Source organism: Bufo bufo, chromosome 3, assembly GCF_905171765.1.
Source record: "Bufo bufo chromosome 3, aBufBuf1.1, whole genome shotgun sequence".
NCBI lineage: Eukaryota > Metazoa > Chordata > Amphibia > Anura > Bufonidae > Bufo > Bufo bufo.
In genome coordinates, this window is record NC_053391.1 from 188,502,049 (window position 1) to 188,525,829 (window position 23,781).

The window sequence follows — 23,781 nt, forward strand, 5'->3', positions numbered from 1 at the left end:
TTTCCCAGGTTGGTTGAGCCACTGATTCAATCACAATTCTTTTTTATTGATGCCAGTTGTATGTTATTTTCTTTTGCACCTGCCTTTTAATGTAATTTAATACTAAATAGAATCAGGGCACGCCAGAAAGAAGCTGGTATAGCTTATGTTTAGTTTAGGCTATTGAAATCTTCATAGGGTGTCTACACTTTTTATATCCTCTATATAGATCTGTAAGTAAAATTGCTTATGGAGTTATTACAAAGTGCTTACTAATGTTAGTTTTACTACAATCCATTCACCCTAAGGACAATTATGTAATTTTACACCCTTGGCCGTTCATTGTATATTTCTAAGAGGGGAAACTGGGTTCTTTAGAAAGTTATCTGCAAAAAAAGGTTCTTTGTGTGCTATAGTGAGCTATAGTAGAATGACTGGTTTTACAGTGTTCCTATGCATATTTAGTGTAAGGCCTAGTAAGCTGTAAATTCCTCTATGCTGTTGTACTGCATAATCTTCTTTGCAAAATGAATTCTTGAATTATGTACATGTGAAACTCGAAAAATTAGAATATCGTGCAAAGGTCCATTTATTTCAGTAATGCAAATTAAAAGTAGTTGCATTAATGCAGCTTATAGGGGTTCTGCAGTTTGTTTAAACTGATGATCTATCCTCTGGATAGATCATCAGCATCTGATCGGCGGGGGTCTGACCCCCGTTGATCAGCTGTTTGAGAAGGCAGTGGCGCCGCGGCCTTCTCTCTGTTTACCGCAGGCCCAGTGACGTCACGACTAGTATCAACTGGCCTGGGCGCGGCTAAGCTCCATTCAAGTGAACAGAGCTTATCCCCGCCCAAACAGCTGACCCCCGCCGATCAGATGCTGATGGTCTATCCAGAGGATAGATCATCAGTTTAAACAAACTGCAGAACCCCTTTAAAATCAGTATATTGTGAAAAGGTTCAATATTCTAGGCGCAAAGTGTCACACTTTGATCTAACTCCCATAAAAGTGAAAGGAGGATTCTGAAAGTTGTAGTTTCAGAACAGCCGGAGTGCTGGAGGTTGCTGATCCTCATACTACACATTGGTGAGCTTTCCTGTCAGGCTGCTCATCCATGATGGTACATGGTAGGCAGGATTCCATCATTGCCTTCTAGGGTCGAGCGGAGTTCCTAGTAGCAGATATAGAGAGGCCTGCCTCCTCACCGCCCCATAGGCAGCTCAGCAAGTGGAGGCAAACGGGAGTAGGAGATTGGAGCAATAGCTGGACAACAAGGACAGGTCAAGCAATGGATGCAGTGGTTTCATGCTTGAACGAAGAAGGGAATATAGCAGTGGTTAACCAAATGTGTGAAAATGTGTAAGTGCATTGTTGGAAAGTGCAACTTTCTAGTTTCCTCTTTCTGAGACACTCTTATAAGACATGGAAGGGAAGATAGAAGGAAGATAATAGTGGTTGGGAGCTTAGGGAACTTTTGGGTGTTTTTTTTTTTATAGATGTCCATTGAAGGTTAACAAAACAAACATGTCTTTGTGCAATAACATGCAATCATTTCAGCTCTGTTTTTTCTCATCTCAAGGCTAGTGTGTATCTATTTGTATATATAATACTGGAAATCAATGTCTGTTTTCGTGATTTTGAGGCCTTTATCTAGCCGAAGTGTTCCTAGTCTTCTAGATTTTGCTTTAAATGTGTAACCCATAGCTGATGTTTCTGTTTGAGTATAGTGTGAATAGTTTTCATAGAGATAGCTTTGTTTGCATTTGCCATTTTCTATGATATTATTGCAGGCACTGTCCAATGCCTTGTGTAGCCTGTTTTGCAGTACTAACTGAGACTGCTTTTCTGCATAGATCTAGTAGGTGGCATAGACCTAAAGGGCTTCTCTGGGAATTAGGAAAATGAAAATACTTAAATATTACTTTCTGATAAATGTATTCGCCAATACCTTTCATTAGTTATAGTGGCTCGTTTTGTCTGGGGAGCAATCATTAGGAGAAATAAAATGGCCACCCTCTTAGTACACACAGAACCTGTCCTAATCACACATGAGGACAAGTTACTTCACAACACTGAGGTAAAGAGCTGCCTCATCCTCCTCTCTGATCTGATTGTCAGGGATTATGATCCTGAATACAGGTGAATCTCTGCGGTAATGGAGATGATGAGGAGACATGAGAGGAAGGTGGGGATGTGGTAATGAGCAGCAGCACTTATATGCAGTATCCATTACCACAGCTCCATATCACCACAGTCTGTCCTGTCCGTCTTACTGTACTTCATATCTCCTCATTAACTAAATTCCCCAGAGACTCAGCTAAAGTTCTTATCAGCTGTATTCAGGATCATAACCCCTGACAAGTAGAGCAGAAAGGAGGAGGAGGCAGCCCTTTACCTCAGTGTTGTAAAGTAACTTGTCCTCCTGTGTGATTAGGACAGGTTTTGTGTGTAGTAATAGTATGGCGGCCATTTTATTTCCACTGATTGTTCCCTAGACAAAATGAGCCATTCTAACTAATAAAAGGGATTTGGGAATATATTTATTATAAAGTAATATTTAAGTATTTTCATTTTCTTAATTCCCTGAGAACCCTTTAAACCACTCCATAAGGTTTCTGTTTTTGATTACTACATCTTATTTCGAGGACTGGCATTTAAAGGGGTATTGCTAGGAAATGCCATCAGTGTCACATAGGTGCGGGTACCACCTCTGGGACCCCCTCTTATCTCCAGAACTGGTCTCCTGAAGTGATAGGGAGAGCAGCTGTGCATGCACAGCCACCCTCCATTCACTGCTATGGAAGTTCAAGTTTCTGGCAGTTCCATAGCGGTGAAAGGATAGGTGGGTGTGCATTCTCAGTGCGCTCTCAATTCACCGCTATGGGACTTCTGAAAATAGCTGAGGGCGCTCACTCTGCTATTTTCTAAACTTCCATAGCAGTGAATACATGACCAGTGTGCTCTCTTTCACTTCAGGGGCCCCATTCTGGGATAGGAATGGTTCCCAGGACCTGCACCTATCTGACATTGATGGCGTATCCTGAGATGGGAATACCCCTTTAAGTATTGATTGCTTTGTAACTGCAGGTTAGAACATACATATTAAAGGGGTTGTGCAGCCCTTCAATTAGGGGTGTACTAACCTTACCGATTCCCCAACACTCTCGTGGTACCAGTGACTTGCTTCAGCGGTCACATGTCCATCTTGAAAAGTTATCACTGGAGGCCAGTATACAGAGACTAAAAGGGACCCTGGAAATGGTGGCACAGGAATGGAGGGGAATCAGTGATTATTACTAAGTTTGTATTATACCTATCTAAGATCCAAAAATGTATTTTAGGTTGACACCACAGTTTTGCCATACAATTTGCACTTTTCTGTCCTGACAACAAACAGCATCTACACTGCGTGCAGAATTATTAGGCAAATGAGTATTTTGACCACATCATCCTCTTTATGCATGTTGTCTTACTCCAAGCTGTATAGGCTCAAAGGCCTACTACCAATTAAGCATATTAGGTGATGTGCATCTCTGTAATGAGAAGGGGTGTGGTCTAATGACATCAACACCCTATATTAGGTGTGCATAATTATTAGGCAACTTCCTTTCCTTTGGCAAAATGGGTCAAAAGAAGGACTTGACAGGCTCAGAAAAGTCAAAAATAGTGAGATATCTTGCAGAGGGATGCAGCACTCTTAAAATTGCAAAGCTTCTGAAGCGTGATCATCGAACAATCAAGCGTTTCATTCAAAATAGTCAACAGGGTCGCAAGAAGCGTGTGCAAAAACCAAGGCGCAAAATAACTGCCCATGAACTGAGAAAAGTCAAGCGTGCAGCTGCCAAGATGCCACTTGCCACCAGTTTGGCCATATTTCAGAGCTGCAACATCACTGGAGTGCCCAAAAGCACAAGGTGTGCAATACTCAGAGACATGGCCAAGGTAAGAAAGGCTGAAAGACGACCACCACTGAACAAGACACACAAGCTGAAACGTCAAGACTGGGCCAAGAAATATCTCAAGACTGATTTTTCTAAGGTTTTATGGACTGATGAAATGAGAGCGAGTCTTGATGGGCCAGATGGATGGGCCCGTGGCTGGATTGGTAAAGGGCAGAGAGCTCCAGTCCGACTCAGACGCCAGCAAGGTGGAGGTGGAGTACTGGTTTGGGCTGGTATCATCAAAGATGAGCTTGTGGGGCCTTTTCGGGTTGAGGATGGAGTCAAGCTCAACTCCCAGTCCTACTGCCAGTTTCTGGAAGACACCTTCTTCAAGCAGTGGTACAGGAAGAAGTCTGCATCCTTCAAGAAAAACATGATTTTCATGCAGGACAATGCTCCATCACACGCGTCCAAGTACTCCACAGCGTGGCTGGCAAGAAAGGGTATAAAAGAAGAAAATCTAATGACATGGCCTCCTTGTTCACCTGATCTGAACCCCATTGAGAACCTGTGGTCCATCATCAAATGTGAGATTTACAAGGAGGGAAAACAGTACACCTCTCTGAACAGTGTCTGGGAGGCTGTGGTGTCACGGAACCATGAACCAGACGTACAACAAGAGATAAGAGAAAATAAGAAGGCTTTATTGAAAATAAAGCTGTAAAGCAAAAGTCCAAACGGATGGTGAAACCGAGCAGAGTCTTTGCGAAGCCAGAGGTCAGGAACCAGAAGGGTAGTCAGACGAAGCCAGGATCAGGAACCAGCAGGGTAGTCAGACGAAGCCAGGATCAGGAACCAGCAGGGTAGTCAGACGAAGCCAGGATCAGGAACCAGCAGGGTAGTCAGACGAAGCCAGGATCAGGAACCAGCAGGGTAGTCAGACGAAGCCAGGATCAGGAACCAGAAGCAGCAGCAGTCTAGAAGCATGTGAACACAGGAGGACCAAGCAAGGAACTGAAGCCACAGACCTCCTATATATATGAGCTAGGCATCCAGCTCCTCCCAGGGGAAGGAGGAGCCGCAGGGTGGAAGGCTACAAGAAACCCAGAACCCAAGATGGCCGCCAGCACATGTCAAACGAAGGAGAGCAGCAAGCAGGTAAGACCATGACAGTACCTCCCCCTCAAGGGCCCCTCCTCCGCGGAGCACAAAACGGTTTCTGAGGGAAGCGTGCGTGGAAGGCTCGGAGCAAGGCAGGAGCATGGACATCTGCGGAGGGAACCCAGGAACGCTCCTCTGGACCATAACCACGCCAATGGACCAAAAACTGCAACCGACCGCGGACCAGGCGTGAGTCCAGGATATTGCTCACCTCATATTCCTCACGATTGCCCACTTGGACCGGACGAGGCCGAGGAACCGAGGAAGTGAAACGATTACACACCAGTGGCTTCAACAGGGAGACATGAAACACGTTGGAGATCCGCATGCCAGGAGGAAGCGCAAGGGCATAGGCTACCGGGTTTACCCTGCGAAGCACTCGGAAGGGACCAACAAAGCGAGGCGCCAGCTTGGGAGTGGGCACTCGAAGGTTGAGGTTGCGGGTGGACAACCATACACGGTCTCCGACCTGGTAGGAAGGAGCAGGCGCTCGTCTGCGATCAGCCTGGAGTCTCTGGCGCTGCGCAGTGACCTCAAGGGACTTCTGGATCTGTACCCAAGAAGCACGTAGGACGGAAAGGTGATCCTCCACAGCCGGAATATCCTGGGGAGAGAATACCTCCGGTAACACGGCAGGTTGGAACCCATAATTGGCCATGAAGGGAGACGTCCCAGAGGAAGAGTTCACCGCCGTGTTCCTGGCAAACTCAGCCCAAGGCAGGAGGTCAACCCAATTGTCTTGGTGATCGGAGACATAGCAACGAAGGAATTGCTCCAAGGCCTGATTGGATCGTTCTGCGGCCCCATTGGACTGAGGGTGGTAGGCCGAGGAGAAGGAGAGATGAATCCCCAACTGGGAGCAAAAGGCGCGCCAGAACCTGGACATAAACTGACTCCCCCGATCCGACACAATCTCCTTAGGCAAACCGTGCAACCGGAAGACCTCCCTGGCAAAAATCGTGGCCAACTCTTGTGCAGAGGGTAACTTCTTGAGAGGAACACAGTGGCACATTTTGGAAAACCGATCCACAATCATGAGAATGACCGTATGGCCTCGGGATGCAGGGAGGTCCACAATGAAATCCATCCCCAGGTGTGACCATGGGCGCTCCCCGGTGGCTATGGGTTGCAGAAGGCCCAACGGAAGGTGCCGAGGGGACTTACTCTGGGCACAAACGGAGCATGCCGCTACATATGCGGCGATGTCGGAACGTAGGGAAGGCCACCAGAACAGACGTGAAACAGCCCAGGACAGCTGATTCTTTCCAGGATGCCCCGCGGTCTTGGAGTTATGGTAGGTTCGCAACAACCGAGTGCGCAACTCCTCAGGCACAAAACATCTGCCGTTGGGTCTCCCAGAGGGAGCACCAGATTGAGCCGCCAAAATCTGCTCACCCAGGGGAGAGGTCAGGCTGGTGCGAATGGCGGCCAAGATCTGATTCGGAGGTATGACCGAAGTCGGAATCGACTCCTCCCTGGACAGCTCGGAGTACTGCCGTGATAAGGCATCCGCCCTGATGTTCTTGGAACCGGGTAGGTAGGAGACCACGTAATTAAAACGTGACAAGAACAGAGCCCATCTGGCCTGACGTGGTGTCAATCTCTTGGCCTCAGAAAGGTAGGTCAGATTCTTGTGGTCCGTCAGGATGAGAACCGGAACCACCGAACCCTCGAGCAAGTGCCTCCATTCTTTAAGGGCCTGCACGATGGCCAATAACTCCCTGTCACCAATCTGATAGTTGCACTCCGCGGAAGACAGTTTCCGGGAGTAAAACCCACAAGGAAGCAGAGGACCCTCTGGTGTTCTACGCTGAGACAGAAGGGCGCCTACTCCCGTCTCAGACGCGTCCACCTCGAGGACAAAGGGCAACCCAGGGTTGGGATGCGACAGAATCGGAGCCGACACAAAGGCGGACTTTAGGGCCTCAAAAGCTCGGATGGCCTCGAGCGGCCAGACCTGGGAATTACTGCCCTTCCTGGTCAGATCCGTGAGAGGCTTGGCCAGCATGGAAAAGTCCCTGATGAACTTCCGATAATAATTGGCGAAGCCCAAAAAGCGCTGCAGGGAACGAAGACCACTGGGCTGGGGCCACTGTAAGACAGCCGAAACCTTCTCAGGATCCATGGAGAACCCCTCAGCGGAAATGATGTAACCTAAGAAGGTTACCTGGGATCGGTGAAATTCGCATTTCTCAAGCTTACCGAACAGCTTGTTCTCTCGTAACCGTTGCAACACTCGTCTGACATCCAGAATGTGGGCCTCCATGGATTCAGAATATACCAAGATGTCATCCAAATAGACTACCACACACTGCTGCAACAGGTCACGGAAAACATCGTTGATGAATTCCTGAAAGACTGCGGGCGCATTGCACAACCCAAAGGGCATAACCAAGGATTCGTAATGACCGGTCCTGGTGTTAAACGCGGTCTTCCACTCATCGCCCGCCTTGATCCTTACCAGGTTATATGCCGCCCTCAGGTCGAGTTTGGTAAAGACCGTGGCCCCTTTAAGGCGATCGAACAGCTCGGAAATCAAGGGTATCGGGTAAGCGTTCTTGATCGTGATGCGATTGAGACCCCTGTAATCGATGCAAGGCCTCAACTCACCGCCCTTCTTTTTCACAAAGAAAAATCCAGCCCCTGCCGGGGACGAAGACTTGCGAATGTGTCCGCGTGAAAGCGCCTCCCTCACGTACTCCTCCATGGCCTCATTCTCCGCTACCGACAGTGGATAGACTTTGCCACGAGGAGGAACGGCACCAGATTGTAACTCTATGGCACAATCGTATGGGCGGTGCGGAGGTAGGGCAACCGCGCGCACCTTATCGAATACATCCCGGTACTCCTCGTATTCAGGAGGCAACAGAGAGTCCGAGGAAGTACACAGCAACTTGACAGACCCATGGATGCAACTAGCCCCACACTGCGGTGACCACGAGAGGATCTCGACCGATCTCCAATCGAAAGTCGGATTATGCTTCTGGAGCCAGGGGTACCCCAAGACCACCGAGTAGTGTGGAGACGAAATAACCTGGAGGCAGACCGACTCTCTGTGAACGGCACCAATGGCTATCCCCACTGGAAGGGTCTCATGAGTCACGTGTGGCGGCAGAAGGGGTCTGCCGTCTATCGCCTCAAGAGCCAGTGGGGAACCTCGAGCCTGCAGAGGAATGGAATTGGCGGCAGCGAACACACTATCGATGAACAAACCACCAGCACCAGAGTCCACCAACGCCTGGGTCGTCACCGAGCCCCCGACCCAGGAGAGGACAACAGTGATCAGTGGTTTGTCAACACGGGAAACCGGGGACGAGGAGACTCCACCCAAGATCTGCCCCCGACAGGATCTCAGGGTACGAGCGTTCCCCGGACGGTTCGGACATGCCAACCGAAAATGCCCACCGAGACCACAGTACATGCATCGGCCCTCGCGTCTCCGGAGTGCCCTCTCCCCCTCGGACAGGCGAGCAAACCCCAGCTGCATGGGTTCACCCCCAGACAAGTCATCCCCAGGAGGCGTGGGAGGAGAGGGAGGCACGGGTGGGACAGCAAACGTAGGCACCAATCTGTTAGAAGACCTCCGCAGGTTCTCCTTAAAGGAAGGTCTCTCCCTGAGTCTGGTGTCAATCAAAATCAGGAAAGAAATAAGAGACTCGAGCTCAACTGGTAGGTCCTTAGCTGCAACCTCATCCTTTAAGGCATCCGAGAGACCATGAGAGAAAGCAGCGACCAGAGCCTCATTATTCCAGCCCACCTCTGCTGCCAGGGTACGAAACTCAATGGCGTATTCAGCTACGGATCGTGAACCCTGTCTGATGGACATAAGGAGCTTCGCAGCAGAGGCAGCACGAGCCGGCACATCGAATACCTTCCGAAGAGAAGCAACAAAACCGGAAAACTCGGCAACCACCGGATTGTTGTTCTCCCATAAAGGGCTGGCCCAGGCCAAGGCCTTGTCAGAGAGCAGCGAGATCAAGAAGCCCACCTTTGATCTCTCAGTAGGAAAGGCATGTGGCAGCAACTCAAAATAAATGCCCACCTGGTTAAGGAAACCTCGGCACTGAGTTGGCTCTCCCCCAAAGCGCTGTGGAAGAGGGGCAGAACCGGTCATACCCCGAAACACCGCAGGCGCAACAACAGGTGTCGGGGTAGACTCTGGCGCAACAACCGGAGCGGCAGTAGGAGCGAGCCCAGGAGCGACAACCGACCCATCGGCAACGGGAGCGAAATGAGCCGTGCGTTCAAGCAGGGTTTGCAACGCCACAGCGAACCGACCCAACAGGTGATCCTGCTGATCAAGTCTGGCAACCAGCGTGGGTAGCGAGGATGGCCCTGTACCGTCAGAATTCATGGCTTGGTCCTAATGTCACGGAACCATGAACCAGACGTACAACAAGAGATAAGAGAAAATAAGAAGGCTTTATTGAAAATAAAGCTGTAAAGCAAAAGTCCAAACGGATGGTGAAACCGAGCAGAGTCTTTGCGAAGCCAGAGGTCAGGAACCAGAAGGGTAGTCAGACGAAGCCAGGATCAGGAACCAGCAGGGTAGTCAGACGAAGCCAGGATCAGGAACCAGCAGGGTAGTCAGACGAAGCCAGGATCAGGAACCAGCAGGGTAGTCAGACGAAGCCAGGATCAGGAACCAGCAGGGTAGTCAGACGAAGCCAGGATCAGGAACCAGAAGCAGCAGCAGTCTAGAAGCATGTGAACACAGGAGGACCAAGCAAGGAACTGAAGCCACAGACCTCCTATATATATGAGCTAGGCATCCAGCTCCTCCCAGGGGAAGGAGGAGCCGCAGGGTGGAAGGCTACAAGAAACCCAGAACCCAAGATGGCCGCCAGCACATGTCAAACGAAGGAGAGCAGCAAGCAGGTAAGACCATGACATGTGGTTGCTGCTGCACGCAATGTTGATGGTGAACAGATCAAAACACTGACAGAATCCATGGATGGCAGGCTTTTGAGTGTCCTTGCAAAGAAAGGTGGCTATATTGGTCACTGATTTGTTTTTGTTTTGTTTTTGAATGTCAGAAATGTATATTTGTGAATGTTGAGATGTTATATTGGTTTCACTGGTAAAAATAAATAATTGAAATGGGTATATATTTGTTTTTTGTTAAGTTGCCTAATAATTATGCACAGTAATAGTCACCTGCACACACAGATATCCCTCTAAAATAGCTAAAACTAAAAACAAACTAAAAACTACTTCCAAAAATATTCAGCTTTGATATTAATGAGTTTTTTGGGTTCATTGAGAACATGGTTGTTGTTCAATAATAAAATTAATCCTCAAAAATACAACTTGCCTAATAATTCTGCACTCCCTGTATACATATACTGTATTCTGTTACACCATGAAAAGTATGCCTTGATTGTATGGCAAAAATGCTTGCGAACCTAGCCTTATTATGACAATAATTTCATCAGTAAACTTGTTGTTTTTGTATAGTGGAAAAGGACCATGTTTTATGGGTTAAACTTTTTGCGCCTTTTCCTTTTAATGAATTTTTTTTTTTTACTTCCTTAAATGTAAAAATCACATTACTTTTGCAGTGACCTTATCAATTTCATGACCAGTGGACCAATAGTAGCAATGGAAGTAATTGGAGATAATGCCGTATCTGCCTGGAGAAAATTGCTGGGGCCAACAAACTGTAGTGTAGCCCGAAGTGAATCTCCACAAAGCATACGAGCCAGATTCGGCACTGATGGAACTAAAAATGCGGCTCATGGCTCTGACTCCATAACTTCAGCCGCCAGGGTGAGTGCTCTTTACGATCAAGTCTTTTGCTTATCTGTATTTTTTTGTAGGTTAAAGGACTCGTCCACTTTGGACAGTCCCATTATGTTAGAGATGTCCCCCATGATATGATGATCACGAGGTGTCCCACACCTGGGGCTCTCAACAGTTTGTTGGAATCCAAGGGGGAACCTGGGATCAAGTGTTCAGTTTCATTGGGAAATCAGCGGGTTGTCCGTGCTGTGTATGGACATGTCAGGTCCATCAAGACAAGAGATTCTTTTTGAAAAGGTCGGTTTACACAGCCTGATGGAGCAGGTGATTTTTGGGAAGGAAGTGTTCCTTCTCAACAACTGCCTGCTCGTCAGTGGAGGAGAAAGCTATATTTACATGCAGCGATCCCCTCCACCGTGTAGGGACGAATGATTGCTAATACCATCACTCATTCTCATATAGAATCATTGTTCCTGGGCAGCAGACATCACGATCTTCTGCCCTTAAGCAACAATTTAGGTGTCCGCATGAACAATAGCTTACATAGTTACATAGTTGATACGGTTGAAAAAAGACATACGGTAAGTCCATCAAGTTCAACCAAGGGATAGTTGGGGATGCGAATCTCAGAAGGAAGTGAGGCTCAGATTTCCAAAATGTTTTCATAAGCATTAATTAATTAAAACCCTTTTTTAAACTATCCACTGTTCCTGCTGTGACCACAGGAAGTCTATTCCACAGCTTCACCGTTCTTAAAGGGAACCTGTCACCTGGATTTTGGGTATAGAGCTGAGGACATGGGCTGCTAGATGGCCGCTAGCACATCCGCAATACCCAGTCCCCATAGCTCTGTGTGCTTTTACTGTGTAAAAAAAACAGATTTGATACATATGCAAATTAATCTGAGATGAGTCCTGTACGTGACTCATCTCAGGGTAATTTGCATATGTATCAAATCAGTTTTTTTTACACAATAAAAGCACACAGAGCTATGGGGACTGGATATTGCGGATGTGCTAGCGGCCATCTAGCAACCCATGTCTTTAGCTCTAAACAAAATCCCGGTGACAGGTTCCCTTTAAAGAAAATAATCTTTGATGCTTCTGGAGACTGAACTTTTGAGGGCATTTTACATGGAACAGTTTTTATTTTTTGTATGGCCCATTTATATATTTGGATAGGTTAATCATGTCCCCCCTTAGACGTCTCTTATCAAGACTAAATAAATTCAATTATTTTAATCTTTCTTCATAACTAAGACCCTCCATGCTCCTTTATCAGTTTAGTTGCTCTCCTCTGTACTTTTTCCAGCTGTAGTGCATCCTTTCTATGGACTGGTGCCCAGAACTGGACTGCATATTCCAGATGAGGCCGCACCAGCGCTTTGTAAAGTGGTAGTATTACATCCCTGCCCCGCGAATCCATGCCTCGTTTGATGCATGACAATACCCTAGTAGCCTTAGAAGCAGCTGATTGACACTGTATGCTGTTATTTAATCTACCATCTACAAGGACACTCAAATCCTTCTCTATAAGTGACTCCCCCAGTGTTACATCACCTAGGACATATGAAGCACATTTATCCACATTGAACCTTATTTGCCAAGTTGATGCCCAATCACTTAGAGTGTTCAAGTCAGCTTGTAGTTTATGAGCATCTTCTATAGACTGCACAGTTCTACACAGCTTAGTGTCATCTGCAAAAATAGAAATGGTGCTATTGGTCCCGTCCTCGATATCATTAATAGATAAATTAAGTAATAGAGGGCCCAGCACTGAACCTTGGGGTACACCACTTATAACCTGGGACCATTCTGAATAGGAATCATTGACCACAACTCTCTGGACACGGTCCTTCAGCCAGTTTTTAGTCCAATTACAAACTATACTTTCTTAACCTATAGACCTTACTTTACCTATTAAACATCTATGAGGGACAGTATCAAAAGCCTTTTCAAAATCCAGAAACACTACGTCCACAGCCGCCCCTGTCCAGGCTACTACTCACCTCTTCATAAAAAAAAAACAGGTTAGTCTGACAACTTCTGTCCTTGGTAAACCCATGTTAGTTATAACTTTTAATATTATTTACAGTCACATATTCCTGTATATAGTCCCCTAAGAGTCCTTCAAACATTTTTCCCACAACAGAAGTTAAAGGGAACCTGTCATCAACTTTATGCTGCCCATACTAACGGCAACATAAAGTAGAGACAGGTGAGTTGATTTCAGCGGTCTGTCATTTATAAGTTAAAAGTAAATGGTTGCCGAGAACCGACATCACAATCATTACTGACTAGGCCTAGAAAAGAGTCACGGCGACCTGAGAAGAGTCCTGGTTATTCAGGAATTCCTGCTCTCCCTGCCCACCTGCTGATGACTGACAGGCTTCTACCTCGTTTTCTCCCTTTCTCTGTAGGAGAGAACTTCTAATCCTCAGCAGATGGGCGAGTAGAGCAGGAGATTATGAATAACCAGGACTCTTCTCAAGTAGATTTAACTCTCTTCCAGGCCTGGGCTGTAATGATTATGACGCTGGTTCTCAGCAACCATTTACTATTAGCTCATGAGTGACACACCGCTAAAATCTGCATTTCTGTCACTATTTTATGCTGCCCTCAGTGAGGTCAGCATAAAGTTGATGACCGGTTCCCTTTAAACAAACTGGTCTATGATTACCTGTAAAGGACCTAGATCCTTTTTTGAATATGGGCACCACGTATGCCTTGCGCCAAGTACTGTACCAGTACCTAGAGAATCTTTTCCTTATCTTCAGTGGCTACCCCCACTTTACCATTATTTAGGGGAGCTACCTGCTCCGACCTTGGTTTTTTAGCATTTATATATTTAAATATTTTTTGGGGATTTGTTTTGCTCTCTTTTGCCACCTGCTATTTGTTTTGTATTTTTGCTAACTTTATCTCCTTTTTACAAATTTTATTAAGCCATTTGTAATCTTCAAACGCTACAGCTGACCCCTCAGATTTGTATTTTTTAAATGCCCTCTTTTTGTCATTTATTGCCCCTTTTACAGTAGCTGTAAGCCCGGGGGAGGGGTGTTAATTTTAGCCGTTTATACTTGTTACCTAAAGGAATACATTTTTTTGTGCAATTACTCAATGTGGATTTAAAGCTCTCCTATTTATCCTCAGTTTTATTATGCTGACAGTAGCTGCTCCCAGTCTATCCACTGAAATGCTGCCCTCAACCCAGGGAAATTAGCCTTTTTGAAATCTAGTGTCTTTGCTCTACCTGAGTTTGCTTCTTATAGTTTAGGGACAATATAATTATATTGCGGTCACTATTACCTAGTGTTTCTCAAGCAGTAACATTTCCAACAAGCTCTGCATCATTAGAGATTACCAGACCCAACAGAGCATTGCCCCTAGTGGGAGCTTCTACAAACTGGCCCATAAAGTGGTCCTGCAGCAAGTTGAGGAATTTTCTCTCCTTTGCAGTTGAGGCAGAATCATGACCCCAGTCAATGTCTGGAAAGCTTCACCCGATGACGGAGTGTTTCATTCATTCATTGGGTAATAGGCAGCACCTTTACATGGACAGATTTTCGAGAACGAGCATTCGTACAAAAGTTCGGGCCTGATAATCTGCTCGATAATCAGGCAGAATAACAACAGGGCCTTTATGCTTAGTAGATAAGGGTCCTAAATCTGGTCATCTCCTTTAAAGAGGACCTTTCACCACTCTTGACATGCCCGTTTTAATAGCTTCAAGCATTTCCCATGTAATAACAATTTTGGAGCATCTGTTGTTATGACTCTATTTTGTGCCATTCCTTTATTATTACTACTAGAAGGTATGAATGAATTGCTAGAAGTCTGCAGTAAGGGTACAGAGGGGTGGTAACCAGTTGGGGGTGTATCCCTGCACAGTCTGACAATGGCAGCACTGATTGGATAGACTGAGTCTGTGCAGGTACACGCCCCCAATTGGTTACCACCCCTCTGTACCCTTACTGCAGACTGCTAGCAATTCATTCATAACTTCTAGTAGAAATAATAAAGGAATGGTACAAAATAGATTCATAAGAATAGAGGCTTCAGAATTGTTATTACATGGAGAATGCATGAAGCTATTAAAGCAGGCATGACAGGAGTGGTGAAAGGTTCTCTTTAAGTCCATATACTCCAGAGCCAAGAAGCTTCAAAAAGTATAGTTTCAGTACCTTTGGTTCATTTTTGTCCAAAAATCACAGCATGCACTAAAAAACGCATTGTTGTGCATGGCGGGCATTATACTTGCTGAAATTCTATTCATTACTATTAAAAACATTTACGAAGAGATATACGCCACTTTTTGTCCCTATATGTGGCGCAGATTCTGTCACACGCTGTGACTTCTACCCTGCTCAGGCCAGGTCTAAAAAAAGGGGGTGTTACATGCGCGGTGTTAGGGGACAGGCCAGTAGGCCCGTCTCATTCATCATTTTCTATGTCTGGCATAGGCATAGAAAATGGTCTAAATGTCAGATAAGCTGTCATTTAGAGTTGGCGATGGATATACCGAAGTTAAGTAGAGGCTGGTGCCTTTACATAACTTCGGCAATCCACTGCCAGTGCAGGGGCTTATTAAGACCGGCGTCTAAATCACCGGTTTTAGTAAATGACCCCCATAGTGTAGTATTCTGCCCCAGCCTGCTCTAAATGACTGGAAATAGGATGGCTGATATTCTTTTACACACAAGAACCTTTTTACGCATGATCGCAGAGTAAAGATAAAGCTATTTGAAACTGACGGCCATTTAATTATGAGCCATACTGACTGCATATGACATATGTTGATAGCTGTATATAATATAATCACCGAATGTGAGTAAGTAAAAAAAAAATATATAATTTTCTTCATTTTCCATGTAGCCTGAAAGGATTCTTGATGCATCGATTCATACAAATAAATTGGTATGATTAGCTGGGTTTAACCCTTGTATTGCTCTTGCATAGATATGTTGCATGGCTTATGCTTTGAGGTTTATTCTTCATTTTCGTTGGTTTTATTTCCATGGCAGAGACAATAATACATATAAAAAAAGAACAAAAGAATAGTGCTGTTAACCGTAGTTTTCAAAATGCTTATGATGAACAAGATTACGGTTTTTGCTCTTAATTTCAAAGTTTCTTTTTTCTTTGAATCCTGTTCCAATTATTCCTCCTGCGTTGTGATGGCAATCTATACAGTCACGCATGCCTTGTATGCTGCAGGGTGGTCACGGGAGGCACTCGGGTCCTCTCACCATAGCAACATTTCCCATTGTATACTCTGCAGAGTCACTTGAATAGTCACATGCCTGTTATACCTTCCCTGCTGTGACCCTGACTTACGCTGCTCTTTATAGATTGACTCCCATTCTAATCTAGTAGATATTCAATGCAATTATTTCAATGGTTGTAAATCTGCATTTACATTCAGATCTATTTTGCTGGGATGAGAACAGGAAAACTTGTTTCCGCTCTTGTACGAGAAATTCCCGCCAGACACCATTGTAGGTTTTCCCCTCTTATTAATAAATTGTTAGAGTGGGAACATTGTATGCAGATCAGACAGGAAATGAATCCAGTCCTGAATATTCACACATCACTATGGCTGGCTATACGCATCAGATAGCTGTCACCTTCATGCTCGTTCATCCGACAGCTATCCCCCCCCTCCCCCTCCCCCATACACCTGAATGTTCGGCTCAGCCAAACGTGCCTATGTGTTAAATGGGGAGGGAGAAATAAACTGATGCCAGACGCTACTGGCAGCGACTTATATCTGCAGTGAGCAATAGGATCCGTCATGTTAAACCCCAGCTGCCGATCCTTCTTTCTGCTATCAGGGAAGAGCTGGGTCACCGCTATGCACATCAGAAGGTCGGCTGGTTCGGGCAACATTAAAGCGACCCTCCGGTTCAAGTAAAAATATTCACATTAAGGCCTCCTGCACACGAACGTGTGCGCCCAGTGGTCGTGCTGCGGCCTGCACTTTAATGGGTCCGCGATCCGACCATTCCGCAAAAAGATAGGACATGTTCTGTCTTTTTGCGGAACGGAAGTACAGGACGAAACCCCTACGGGAGCACTCCGTAGTGCTCCCGTAGGGTTCCGTTCCGTGCTTCCGTCCCACACCATTCTGCATCTCCGGATTTGCGGACCCATTGAAGTGAATGGGTCCACATCCGTGATGCGGAATGCCCACGGAACGGCACCCCTGTATTGCAGATCCGCAAATGCGGTCCGCAATACGGCAATGGGGCGCACACGTTCGTGTGCAGGAGGCCTAAGGGTGCATTCACACGACCATATCTGTTTTTGCAGATCGCAAATTGCGGATCAGCAAAACATAGATACCTGCCGTGTGCCTTGCGCATTTTGTGGATCGGTATGTCCTGCCCTATGATTGAAATGCCTATTCTTGTCCGCAAAACGGACAAGAATAGGACATGTTCTATCTTCTTTGTGCAGGCCCTGGAACGGACGTATGCTGTCCACATCTTTTGCGGCCCTATTGAAATGAAAGGGTCTGCAACCGATCTACAAAAAATGCGGATCAGATGCGGACCGAAATTACGGTCATGTGAATGGACTCTAAGGTGCATTCACACGCCCGTATTTTTTATTTCTCTGTAGGGTCTATGGCCAGTGCGCCCCTGTCTACTAACACAGACATGCCAGGATAGCAGATCATCAGGGCCACTTTAAGCAGGGAGCACTTTACATAATTCAGTTTTAGCCCCCATGATCCTCCTCTAGGCATAATGGCGCAACTGAATTGTCCTCTAGCCAAAGCCTTAGGCAAGGGCTACACGGCGACACTGGTCACGCGACACCTGTCGGGGCCATGATTGCTGAGTAGTGGTGATCCCATAGAAATAAATGGGATTGCCGCGGCAGTCGCAAGAAATCCAACCCGGCTGTATTCATTTCTATGGGATCACTGCTACTCAGAAATCCTGGCCGTGACAGGTGTCGCGTGACCAGTACCACCGTGTAGCCCTTGCCATAGTAAAAAGACGTCTCAGAGTTGCTGCTGAATAAACCTCTTTGCATCCTGGTATTAGAGTTTAGCCTCTGTAGAGCTTCTCGTGACAGATTGCAGATGTGTTTTTAAAGCTTTTGACAATGGAATTTTATTAATGCTTTTTCTTCTAACCGATGCTAGGAGTTAGAGTTTTTCTTTCCATCCAGCGGAGGCCGCGGACCAAAAAACACAGCCCAATTCACCCAGTGTACCTGCTGCATTATAAAACCGCATGCCGTATCAGAAGGTAGGCATATCTTTGTTTTCTTCTCATTTCACGGAATTCATTTATTTTCAGTGCTTTATCTCGTGTCATTATCGTATTCCAATGTAGAAGCAAAATAAATCGGAAACCACATAGCACCCCCATGTCACATACTGTGGTTTGCAGCGAATAGGATTAAGCCATATTATTGCGCTTGTATTTTACATGGCCGGAGTTTGGCCTTTTTCTATATTTATGCTGTATTTTTGCCATTTTCTTAAACTAAGATAAATATTAATTTTTCATTTTATGTTCTCAGTTACTTTCCAAACAAAACTTTGTTTTTCACGCTGTATTTCCTATTGGGGAGTGACCTTTTGGCCGATATAGTTAGTTGAAACTATCCAGAATATGCTTCTTTGTGTGTCTGGTATACACCAGAGTGTTCAGCCAGATACTGATATGTGTAAAGTTGGACATATACCCCAAAAAAACATTTATCACCCCTATGCAGCTCTCTATATGTTATTTCTGTACTATCCAATACCGCGGAAGCCCTCTCGTCTTGGAGAAAAGAAAGAATAGGCAGCGGGTGCATAGACATTGCCAATGGTTATAGGCCAGCTTCGCTGTAAATTACCTATACCTTCCGTTTTTTATGTGCGACAGCTACATCAGCAATGTTATTTTAGCCTGTATGTGTGCATATCTGTTTAATACTCTACATTTTGTCTGTTTACCTCCATACAGATTGTAGACAGATATTTCTATTGTTCTGGTTCTATACACAGTGTTGTTCTGCAATTATCGCTTCATTTTTGGCATTAAATTATATTTCCCTTTAAGAAAATTTCCAGGATAGGCAATCTAGGTATCTTATCGTTGGGGGTCTGACACCCCGCGCTCCCGCCGCTCGGCTATTCTGCAGTAGCACTGGTGTGTGTATTACACAGCTCCATCCATTGCGTAGTGGACGAAGCTGGTTACTGCAGCACTGCTCCTGTCAGCTGTACCCACCGATTTCGGCTGGAACCCCCAATAGCAGATGTGAAGGATCGAGCAGTTGGATTTTAACATGCTTGATCCTTTTGTTCTTAGGGTAGATAAGCTGCCTCCAGAGCTGTCTAGCAGCAACAATAAAAAATTAAAGGTGGGTTTACACGGGCCGAGGAGCAGCCGATTGTCGGGAAGGAAGCGTTCCTTCCCGACAGTCGGCTGCTTGCTCAGTGAAGGAGACCACTGCATTTACATGCAGCGATCTTCTTGACACTATGAGAAAGACAGATCGCCATTGCGATTGCTTGTCCTCATACAGCTGCACTGTTTCTGGGCAGCAGATAGTTGTTTAGGCCGCACTGCACGATCTGCTGCCCAGAATTGATCATTTACGTGCCTGCACGAACGACAGGATGATCCAATGAACAAGCGTTTTGCTCATGATCGGTGACACATTTAGACGGGCAGATAGTCGGGAACGACCTTTCGCAGGAACTTTGGTTCCCGATAATCTGCCCGAATATTAGACCATGTAAATCCACCTTAAGGCACATCATGTTTTTGTCTTGGGGTACTTTCACACTTGTGGCAGGCAGTTCCGGCGACTGAACTGCCTGCCGGATCTGGCAATCCGAACGCAAACGGATGCATTTGTGAGACGGATCCGGGTGCAGATCCGTCTCACAAATGCATTGCAATACCCGATCCGTCTTTCCGGTTGTCACCCGGAAAAACAGATCCGGTATTTATTTATTTTTCTCATTTTTAAAAGGTCTGCGCATGCGCAGACCGCAAAACCAGATCTGTTTTGCCAGAACACTTGGAGCTCGATCCGGCATTAATGCATTTCAATGGCATGCTGCTGTATTTTCTCCGGCCAAAAAACGTAAGAGGGACTGAACTGAAGACATCCTGATGCATCCTGAACAGAATGCTCTCTATTCAGAATGCATTAGGATACAACTGATCAGTTCTTTTCCAGTATTGAGCCCCTGTGACGGAACTCAATACCGGAAAAGAAAAACGCTAGTGTGAAAGTACTCTTATGTACATTGGGGGAAAAAAGGATACGAAAGCCTAGTACACTACACTTTTCCATCTGCAGAGTCCAATAAAAAACTTTTTTTTTTTTTTTTTAATGGAACTTTATGGTGACAGATGCCACAACGTCTTTTGTATACGTTAAACGTAAGACAAAAACATGATGTGAACCCAGCCAAAGATAAACCAAACGCTCCCTATGATCTGCCATAGGACTGGGGCTCCATGATGACTTTGACCCACAACACACGTCGCACGGCCAGAGATCACAGCAGCGTGATACTGCACCGCAGCTAGTGAAGGTGGATGGGGTAGAGTTGCGACCCACAGGTTGCCATGATTGTGACCCAACAGTCACAAGAAACCCAACCGTGTAGCCCCAACCGAATTTACAGGGAAACCTAAAAACAAATGTTTATTTCACCTACAGCGCTCCCGTACAGAATATGAAGCATTGCACCGTGTCCCTTTAAGTAATTGGGCAATCCATGTAAGGTTCTGTTTATATGGCAGATAAATTGGTCATAATGAGAATTAATTAACAATATAGCAACTATATTTGCAATCTATAGGCAGTAGCAAGGGCATGTGCTGCTAAAGGGACTTTCCATTTGTCACCACATGGCATGTTTGCACTGGGAAATGATTGTAAATGATTGTTCTGGCAGTCAGTGCCCTGTGTAAATGGGCCTTAAAGGGGTTGCGCACATTTGGGGTGCATTTTGGCCAGACCCCCTCATGTCACCGGAGCTGTGGAGGGAAGCAAACTTGCTCACTCCCTTGTGCAGGTTTCCAGCTTATATAGTCCACTGCTGCTGCAGTGCTCTGGTCTCGCTCGCCAACATCTGGTTTGATGCGGGTGACGTCCTGTTGCAACCAATGACTGGCCACAGTGGAACACATCTCCACTGCTGCTACTCATTGGCTGCAGCAGCATATATGACGTCTATCAAATTGGATGCTGATTAGTAGGGCCAGAGCATGGCAGTAACAGCAGGGGGATGGAAGGAGTCGGAACTCTACGGCAGGGAGCAGGCAAGTATGCTTCCCTCTACAGACTAGCCGACATAGGAGGTCTGGCCAAAGGCCTCCAAAGGTGGACAGCCTCTTTAATGGGCAAACATCCTTGGTCCTTCAACAAGATAACCTCTCTATGCACCTGTTAATGAAGGACTGCCTGCTAATAACTGATCATAGGGGATGTCTAAACTACACAACCCTTAAATGCTATGTATAACTTCCAGGCAATTTTTTTTATGGTTGCATTTTACTCTTATTTGGGGCTAAAAATAATTTTTGTAGTTGATCCTTATTAAAAAATATTGAGCTGTTCTGTCACAAAGGGTAACTGTTTTTGTAGCTGTTTGAATGGTACTTTCACTTCGTTCCAGTCATCTAAAACCCTTATCTGTAAATTACTAAAAGGTCATAAACATTTATTTAAGACATTCTTATTAGTAAGATAAGAACAAAGCTGTAATGAGTGTGCGGCGCAGGACTGTAGCCAGGGGTCCTTTTTTAGTGTTTTTGTCGTGAGTCTGACGCCAGTTGCAGTGTAGCAACAAGAGCACAGGGCCCCTTTTAGTGATATGGTGGTAGATGATGGTACCCAGTGTAGGAGTGTCAGAGTGGGGTAGGGCGGCCTAAAATTTACCTTTAAGGTGTTGCACGTGTCACGGTGCTCCTACCTGGATTCGCTGGAACCCCAGGCGCTGTCGTTCGCTGAAGAGCAAATAGGATGAACAATTGAGTGATTTGAAGAAATGATTGAGTCCAGACTTTGTGTTGAAGTTGATAACAGCTTTACTTTGGCAAACGTTTATCCAAACTGTTTAAAGGCGCTGTCTTGGTTCCCAGCAGACTTTGGCATAAATTCTGGCAGGCAAACACACTCGGCACTGCTACATCAGTTCCTCTCTGGCTCTGCTGTTTTATCAGGAATCTTTCCCCTTCTGCTGTACTTTACTCTTGCAGTCTAGTTTGTCTCTTAACTTTATCCAGGGAACTTTCTCCTCCTGGCTTTTAAGGCTCTTTGCTTTGGCCTCTTGTTCCAGCAGAGCTGAAGGTGCTCTGCTGGCTGGGTCACAGCCTTCCCCTTAGAGGGGGTACCGCCTCTCGGCATGTTTGCCGTGCTGTGGGCCGGAACTCATTATAGTCAATGAGGCCGCTTCGGTAGTCCGGGGGTACACGTACACTAGCGGCAGCACGGATCCGACAGGCTGTTCACCCGCGGTACAGTCTGCCGAAGTTCCTTGCCACTAGTGTGAAACTAGCCTTCATTATTGTAGTAGTTTTGTTTTTAATAATTGCTTTTCACAACGTGGTTTTGTATCAACCTTGAACTAAATGACTTCCTTCTTTACTGTGTCTCTATAAAACACTTTCTTGAATGTATGCCATCCTTTAGCTATAAAACAATGCATCTATTTAGCTTTATCTTTTTTAGTACACTAACATAATAGGCTTTTGTGCAACTTTTTATTGGGCTTTTGGCTCTAATTATATAGATTCTTGATTCCCAAGCTCTGTTCATGATACGATTTTTGTGTATTAAGCTAGTCATACACATGAGAATAAAAACAGCCATTTTAGCTGACAATCATTTAAAAGTCAGCAAGAGCGATCATGAAGGCAGATTTTTGTGATCGGCCACCTTGGAAATAATCAGCCACTGTCAGAGAAAACTGCATATCCTGCCATGATCTGCTGAATTCAGCCAATCATTTGCCATTGTGTTCAAGGACCAGGGAGTCAGGTTGGCCATGATATTGCAGTGTGACTACATGGTCACCTATTCATTTGAAATAATGCCATGAAAAAACCACATGGCAACCCTAGAGGAGTTGAAATATGCTGCTTCCTGCAGCCTACCCTCGATTTCCCGCTGCCCGACTTCATTTGAGAAAGGCCCATCCAGATAGGACAATGTCTTAAAATGGTTTATCCCTCGAAAATTATGTAACACCTATCCACAGGGCGGGTTATAAATGTCAGAGTCCACCACTTGAAGCCCGCACAATCTGGAGAACAAAGGGTCCCCGAGTGTCCTCGTAGCACATATATTGGTGCACTGCTCCATTCACTTGTACAGGAATCGGGATTGACATAGACAACACTTTACCAGCCCTATAGAAGTGAATGGAGCAGTAGAAAGACATTTGCACTACCATTCAATTCAGAGAGCACACTCAGGGAACACTTGTTCTCCCCGTCCCTCTCCATATGTTATTTATCACCTATAATGTGGATAAGAACCATACTGTAATTGAATTGTGCCCCAGGTCTGACCATCCTTCTGATGTCTTTGGGGTCTACTGAATTTCCCCAGGTGGGATGGTGTTCTGGGAAGGAAGGCTTAAGAATGTTAAATTTCAGTACATTGAGAGTTGTCCGGCATCAGGTTATTTCCCTCTTATGGAATACACACGCTCCATTGGCCGAGGATGCATGTGTATGGGGAACTATCTTTTAGATGACAGCTGTTCGGAGTACATTTATGGCATTTTAGTAGGATATGCCATAAATGTCCAATAGGTACAGGTCCTACCTCTGGGATTCACTCCTTTCTCAAGAACAGGGCAAAAAGTAATTGTGGCACGCGTAGCCAAACTTCATTCACTGCTATTGGACTTCTGAAAATAGCCGTGCTGTGGTTTGGCCGTTTGAGGAAGCCCATTGCAGTGAATGGAAAGGTGGCCGTGCATGTGTAGCTTGCTCTCCATTCAATGCTATGGAACTTCTGAATTCAGAAGAGGACGCT

At 45.7% G+C, this 23,781-nt stretch overlaps 1 protein-coding gene across 1 annotated transcript in view; it reads left to right on the forward strand.

Moving 5' to 3' along the window:
• NME7 (NME/NM23 family member 7) overlaps positions 1–23,781 on the forward strand; it is a 238,446-nt gene that overhangs the window by 138,369 nt on the left and 76,296 nt on the right. The window contains exons 6-7 of the mRNA XM_040423843.1: positions 10,585–10,792; positions 17,921–18,026. Of these exons, the coding sequence (XP_040279777.1) occupies positions 10,585–10,792; positions 17,921–18,026 (314 nt within the window). The remainder of the gene's footprint in view (positions 1–10,584; positions 10,793–17,920; positions 18,027–23,781) is intronic.